This window comes from Elephantulus edwardii, unplaced genomic scaffold (genome assembly GCF_000299155.1).
Source record: "Elephantulus edwardii isolate Elephantulus edwardi_28Jun2011 unplaced genomic scaffold, EleEdw1.0 scaffold00193, whole genome shotgun sequence".
NCBI lineage: Eukaryota > Metazoa > Chordata > Mammalia > Macroscelidea > Macroscelididae > Elephantulus > Elephantulus edwardii.
Genome location: NW_006399943.1, coordinates 1,854,367 through 1,861,829, shown reverse-complemented (window position 1 = coordinate 1,861,829; position 7,463 = coordinate 1,854,367). Strand labels below are relative to the sequence as shown.

General features: G+C 46.4%; 1 protein-coding gene across 1 annotated transcript; it reads right to left on the bottom strand.

The window, feature by feature from the left end:
• Nucleotides 1-3,532: 3,532 nt before the first annotated feature.
• On the bottom strand, nucleotides 3,533-3,928 carry ZNF831 (zinc finger protein 831). Its single transcript, XM_006896922.1, has one exon. The coding sequence runs from the start codon at nucleotides 3,926-3,928 to the stop codon at nucleotides 3,533-3,535; it is 396 nt and encodes a 131-aa protein (XP_006896984.1).
• Nucleotides 3,929-7,463: the final 3,535 nt, after the last annotated feature.

Below are 7,463 nucleotides of genomic sequence, written 5' to 3'. Positions count from 1 at the left end.
AAATCATCTTTAGCTTAGGATGTCTTTCCATATCTTTTTTTATTTAGTTTTTTTTAAAAAAAATCACTGAAACAACATTTTCAGAATTTGTGTTGGTATAAAGTAAGGTGCACTTGTAAGTGTTGTCACCCACTATCAGAATGACAGATTGAGACAGGATGCACTGGTCACCTTCCCAGAGAAACAAGACATTAAAGAGATGTCATTAATGTGCCTCCACCTTGGTTCTCATTTGAGAAGTGGCTCGTGGAAAGCCCAACTCCTTCTTGGACGATCCGTGCTGTCAGAAATGATTATACGGACTTAGCATGGAGACCCTGCGGCAGCTCCCCCGCCGTTCAGGAGGGGAGCGTGTGGGACAGACTTCCAGAGCCTCCAGAGCCTGGTGTTTGTGGAGCAATCGACCCCACAGACCTGCTGTCTTAAACTCACATCGTCTTGTTTTGTTTTCACTTTTGGTGTTTGATGAGACAAGATTCAAAAGCTCGATGATCATATAACACAATGCAGACTTGTGGCTCCTCAGAAAACAATTAGATCAAGCTCCTCTGAGCTGGGGGTGGGGGGTGGGGGTGTGTCTCTGGGAGACACAAATGGTTGGCAGTTCAAGTTCATGCAGTGGTCCTCGGGCAGAAAGGACAGCTTCTTGGTCCCTGTAAACCTGGTAAACAAGAAAACCCACGGAGCACGGTCCCACCCTGAGGCACACAGCGTTTTCATGAGCTGAAGGATGCATTAAGTGCTTCCTAGCCTGCCTGTCCTTCCTTTCGCTCTTTCTGAGCTCATGTTCTTCATGGTAACAGTTGGATGAAGGTCCTTATGTCCTGCTTCCCTCACAGTTCTCACCCAAGCGTCGTGAGTGCAGGACCATGGGTGTCTTTGGAATGGGAAGGTCTCCCAGTCATCAACGAATGCCATGTTGAAAGGAGTGAGTGACTCGCTGCCTCCCTTATCATCCACGGGGCGGGGATCAGACCCTGGGGGCTGGGTTCGGTTCATCTCGTCTACTCTGTGAGAGGGGATTTGCCGCTGGCTCCACAGGAAGCTGGGACTTGACTCTGACCATCTCTCTCCTCGCAGTGACACAGCTCTTGTGATTGCCTCAAACAACAGTCTAGTGAGTGACTTCCTTGCATCCTTTTCACCCCCCCCCCTTCTGCTAGCTGCCGGCTGAGCTCGCTGAACTCCGCAGTTTATGGACGCAGCGAAAGGGCCTCAGATGTACGCGAAGTACCTGGAGAGGCAGGTCTTGTGCCAGATTTTCCTGAGAATAACCCTCAGATCAGGAAGTTCAGATGAAAACCCTTGAGGTGAGACCCTATTTAGTGGCACGTGGAGATTTACTAACGTGGGTTCGGATGTGTGGGATGCCTGACATGGCTGCCACCTCTTTGAAGTACGAAATGTCATCTGAATGTCAACACATCAAAGTGAAACCCAAAGAGCTCAGCTGTACTACTTGAAATTGCACAAAATTACAGCAAATGCAGGGATGCAATTTTATTGAAATATAGCACTGTGTGTGAACCTCTTCAAGTCGCCACTCTGGCAGGTGAGGAGAGAGGAGAGGGGTGTGTGGGCTGGGGGGCTGGGGGCCGACAGGGCCCTGCTCTCCCTCGTGCCGGGGGCGCTGGCGTGTTACATGGGGATTTGATCCGTACTCTGCTGACTTACTCAACATGGAGGCTGATTTAATTTGACAGCAGAGTAACACCAAGCCCCCAGAATAAAATTACTGAGATGTGAAACGGCGTCAAAACTCCAATTAGTTTTATCTCCTTGAAGCTTTGGGAGGAAATCTGCAATGTTGGTGTGGCGGTGAGCAGGCATCAGTTTAAGCTGCAGCGATGACGGAAACCGAACCCTCTAATGGGGGCTGCTCAGAGCACAATGTGACAAAAAGAGTCAGAGGAAAAGAAGTGAGTTTCCCCTAAAATAAAATGAGTCATAACTGAGAGGCTGTTTTGCTAACTTTTAGCACAATGTTCCTTCAGCAGAGCTAGAAGAATCGGAGTTCAGGAGGTCTCCACTGAAAAGGGACCAGGCAGAAGCACAGAACGGACTGTTCATGTCATTTAAACCCCAAAGAGGAGCACATTTAAGAAGAATCAATATTTCATCAGATCACAGGCATTTTGGAATATATTTACAATGTCCACGCAGGAGAAAATGATTCTGACAAAATTCTGAACTTCCTTTCTAGAATATGCAGAAGTATCTTCTCCCTCACATTAACTGCATTACCCATAACACAACCATACTCTTCCTACCTCTTCCTTGTGATCCCCATTTCCATAAAAACTTCTTTCCTCCCCTTCCTGCCTCGTAAGCCCCACCCCCAGGCAAAGGTGGCCCTTGGCCTTGCGTTGGTTATTCCATACTGATTTATTCTAAGAACTGGGTGCCTTGTTCACCGTCTACACTTGGTTTTCTGTTTGGCTGAAAGTTGAGCCACAGAGAAGAATTTTGTTCCAGGTTTGAAGGGTTCTGAAGGGCCATCATCTCAGGGGTCCACACTCTCTAACAGACCAGTCAGGATAGCCATTTTCACGTGCCTGGGCTTGTTCCACCCATCACACTCACTCTGTCTGGAACTTTCCCCTGCGGTCCTTGTTGGAGTGGTCGGTCGTTCAGCTGTGGTAGTCGGGCACCATCCTGTACTTCTGGCCTCAGGGTCATCAAAGTCGAAATTCTTGTGGTCTGTTAGTCCTAGGTGTTCATTGTCCTGGTCCATCTTGGCTTTTCTTTCCTATTCTTTATTCCAGACAGGGAGAGACCAATAGTTGTACTTGGAGGGCTGCTCATAAGTTTTTAAGGCCCCAGATGTTGTTAACCAAAGTATACTGTAGAACATTGTCTTTGTGTCTTATGGTATGTTAATTGACTGGTGTCTCCCAAGACTGTGATTTCAAGACCCCAGGACCAGCAACTTATACCTTTGGGGTGTTTGGTTGTGATTAAGAGGTTTACATAGTTTTACTCTCTGTTGGCACCCAGAAGTTATCTTGATACCCACTTCATATCCTACGTCCTTTTCAAGTGACTTCTACCATTCCCAAGTTCCTGTACCATCTTGGAAGTAGACACTCTACTTGTTAATGGAGGAAGTCATTGACCTTGACTCTATGAAGTTCATGTGGAGATGTGTATAAGTTAAGGTGTAGATTGTGGTTCTCTTTGTTGAAGTCACTTCATTAGAGAAGCAGACATTGGGTCCAATGCAGAAGGAGAAAAGGATAAAGCTGGAGTCAAGGTGTAGGTGTTGTGCGCATCAAATGTCCCAACACTCTCCTTCGCAGCCTTCTCCTACCCAGGACCTTGTTTGTGGACAGGACCTCGTCCTGTCCAGCATGCCCAGGACCAGTGCTGGGAAGACCATGGCTGCGTTGAGGCCTTACAGCTGCTTGGGCTTGGCTTGGAAAGGTCTCCAAATGGCTCTTTATCTTCAGGTGATTCATCAACAGTGTTTACTTCTCTGACTTGAGAAGCAGCAACAGTCTTGCCTGGTGAACACCATCTTTTACCGGAAGCTTCATATTTCTTCTATAACTAACCTATCTTCATCATCACTGCTGGTGTCACTCAACTCCACTTGAGTCTGCTTTCTCACTCCTTCCAAACCTCTCTTCTTGGTGGTTTTAGAAGGAGCTCCGAGGATGCCTGGAGGCCTCTCTGGGCTGGCAGAACCCAGACAGTCCTTCGAAGTGGCAGATCCAGCTCCCTGATCTTTCTTATTCCCATTTCCCCCACACTCACACTGACCCCAGGAGGGAAGAAACGTCTCATGTCTCCCTTCCACGTGGTGTGAATTGTTGGGACTTGAAGCTGGTATTTCAAGCAGAGTGTTCTCAGTTGACTCCAGGGGGAGGGCATCGGAAGGCTTCTCTGGCAAGAGGCATGGTGCTGTGCCTCCTACCACAGCCTTCATGTGTATGGGGCTCTGTGCTTGAGTCTCTTGGCTAGCCCAGCCGTGGTGGGGGGGCTCTGCACTGGGAATGCCCAGGGTCGTGGAGACCACTCTTGACCCTAGAGAAGTACAAATGGCTGCCCCAGAGGTAGCAATGTCATGGCACAGAAAGGTTCCTGTGGCCTCAAAGGGGGAGAGCTCCCGAGCTTCTGCAGAAAAGCCCAGGTTGTGGTCTATCGAGGTTCGCTCTGTGCGGAGCAGTCGCTGAGTCTCAAGCAATCCGGGGTCAAGACCTGCCCCACAAGGTGTGTGGTGGTCCTTACCCACCACCAGACAGGAGTGAGACTGCAGGGGGGACCCCGCCCCAGTGACTGGACTCCGGGGAAAACAATTACTGCCTTCGCCGGCAGGTGGAGAACTATCCTGCAGCAGAGTGCAAAGAAAAAGAAATGGGGAAGAAAAGGTTAACAGGTATTTAAAAAAACGTGGTCAGAAACACAGTCTTTGCTGAAAACAAGATCTTGGGTCCTAATGACTATTTACCGTGTGTGAACGTCAATATGATGTTCTCAATAAATTTCCATTAATGACTAATTGATGCATTAACCCAAGTGAATCTCTGGTTGCTGCACGTAGACTGCTGTGAGTGTGAGGTGTTTTTATCTGGCTTTGTTAAAAGCAAACCATCAATTACTCACCCCACTCTGAGCACCTTATATTAAGCCACCACAGTCCATGAGGGGCATGTGCTATTTTATATTATCATGTGTATTTGAGTTGTTTTCCCCCCCAATTAGCAGTTTTCAAAGTATGGTCTAAATCAGTATTTTAGTATTTTTCAACATGTAGCCCCACACTCTGCCAGGGGGTGACAAAAAAAAAACAAAACAAAACAGTGGCTCCTGGACCTCCCCTTGAAGGCTTCTTTGAATGAAGCAACACCCAACAACCACAATCCAAACCCCTCTGCCACTTAGTTCCACGTCGTGGTGACCCTGGGTCGCGGGCTGGAGCCCCTCCACAGCAGCAGAGTGTCCATCCTCCTCTCTCAGAGCGGCTGCTAAGTTTGAACCACCAGTCTTCTGGTCAGCAGCCTGACACGTAGTACTTCGCCTGACACGCAGTGCTTCCAGGATGTAGAGTTTAACTGAAGTAGTAAAGAGACCTGCCTTGGGAACTGAGCCCTTTCAAGAACTAGCACAAAACATATGAGAACCAGAAATAAGGGAAGCAATTTATTGTTGTTCCAGGTCTTCCAAGTTCTCCCCTTTGTCAGGGAGCAGTCTTACCACTTTGCTACTGTTCATTTTAGTGGAAAATATTGTCATTCTTCTTCTCCGATAGGTTTTCACTTCACATAGGCTCTGGCTTTCACAGGTTTTACTATAATCAAAATGCATTGCCATCTAGTCAATTCCAACTCAGCAGAGCTGCCTCACGGGATTGGCAGGGCTACATAGCCTTCCCGAAGGAGCTCTAGTGGTTTAGTGGTAAGGAATTGCACTCCCAACACGAAGGTATGCAGTTCAAATCCACCAGCTGCTCCATGGGAGAAAGATTTGAAATCTTCTCCTGATTTACTGCCTCTGAAAAGCCACTGGAGGATCAGCTGTGGGTTAGTTCCAACCTGACGGTACACAACAACAGTAACAACATACCTGCTACAGAGCAGATGGCCTCCTCCTCCCCCCACGGTGTGACTGCTGAATTGGAACCACTGCTCTTTTGGTTAACAGCAGAACTACTTAAACCAAGGTACCACTAGAGTCTCTAGGGTCTAAGTGGCACAGCAACTTGAAAGATCAGATAAGAAATTTGGGGATCAATGAGTTCACATTAATGAGAGCGAAACCATTGGGGGAAATAGGATAAGAATGATGGTCCAACTGAAATGTAACATCGCTGCATTGTAGTGGAGAGATTGCCGAGTTGGTGAATCCTCTGGTATGGTGTATTTTTAAACAGCAATAATTAAAAAAGACAAAATGGGATAAAATTTTAAAAAGAAAGAAGATAGAATCTCTACTGTACTTGGGTTTTTCATCAACAGAGACCATCTCAATGTTTTTAGAACCAAAGCTACAATTTATCAGCGCAGAAGATCTGCTTGCCAAATAGGAAGCCTAGTGGCGCACTGCTTAAAGTCCACGAGTCAAAAGGTCAATCATTCGAACTCACCAGCCGCTTTCCAGTAGAAAGCTGAGCATCTGTTCCCATTAAGTTATAATCTTGGAAACTCTATGAATGATTCTACTTCATACTACAAGGTTGATCAGTGTAGGGACTGACTCAGTAATGTGCTTGGCATAGCTTGGTTTGCCTAATGGACTTGGTGAATTCAGAGTTTCAGCAGGTGAGTAGAGTAAAGCTTGCCACGTTGGGCTACAGAAACAGCACAAGGAAAGCTATGCGTCTACACACTGGACACCACGTTTCTCACCTTCACAGGCACAGCGTCTCTGTCCTTGACGTTCCTCGGACTGGTACTAGGAATTAAGGCTTCTGACACTGCCCTGGCATCATCTTCATTCTTCTCTTTGCCCCCCAAACAAAGAGATGGTTCTGAGCTACCACCAGAGGGCTCACCTTGAGGATTTAGACCTAAAAGGGGAGAGGTTTATATAACTCACAGATCTGAAAAAATAAGACAAATAAAAAGTAATTCCTTAGGAGAGTGTCGACGTCTTCCCAAGCTTGTTAACCCTTGTCTCCCATGGTTTGTTTAAGAACTCAATTTACCTCAAACCAATTCACACTTTCTCAAGGAAACTGTCTCCACTGCCCTAACGAAAAGACAAGATAAAAACAATTTACAAAGTAGAAGAACCTCTAAATTAAATGTTTTTAAAATGTTTCATGTAACACGTTTTCTTAGCAAAATCATTTTTCTGATCGTATTTCTATAGATTATTCTGAGATGCACTTTAGCTCTTGAACATCCGACCAGGTAGAGAGAACTATCATTCTTTGTCACCTAACCAGCACCTTAGAAACAGTCGCCCACCAGTCAGTTTGCTGTACTGTGGTGATTTGTGGAGGCAAGCAAGTTGTAATTGTTAACAACTTCAACCTCTTCTCCATCCGTCATGGTGCTGCCAACTGACTCAGTGGTGAGAATCTGTCTTCTTCATGTTGAGGTTCAATGCATACTGAAGACTCTAGTCCTTGACCTTCTGCAGCCAATGTTTCAGGTCTGCCTCACTGTTAACAAGCAAGGGCATGTGTGTCATCTGCATAACGGGGCTGTGGATGAGTCTTCCTGTAGTCCTGATGCCACTTTCCTCCTCATAAAACCCTGCGTCCCAAATAATCTGTTCTGCATATAGTTTGAAAAGGTATGGAGACAGGATGCACCCCAGACCCATACTTTACCTGATTTTGAACCATGAAGTGTTTCCTTGCTCTATTCTGAGGACTGCTGCCTGGTCCAAATATAGGTTTCATATAAGCACAATCAAGTTTTCTGGGATTCCCATTTTCCTCAAGATTAGCCACAATTTGTTGTGATCCACACAGTCAAATGCCTTTGCATAGTCAATGAAACACAGATGGACAT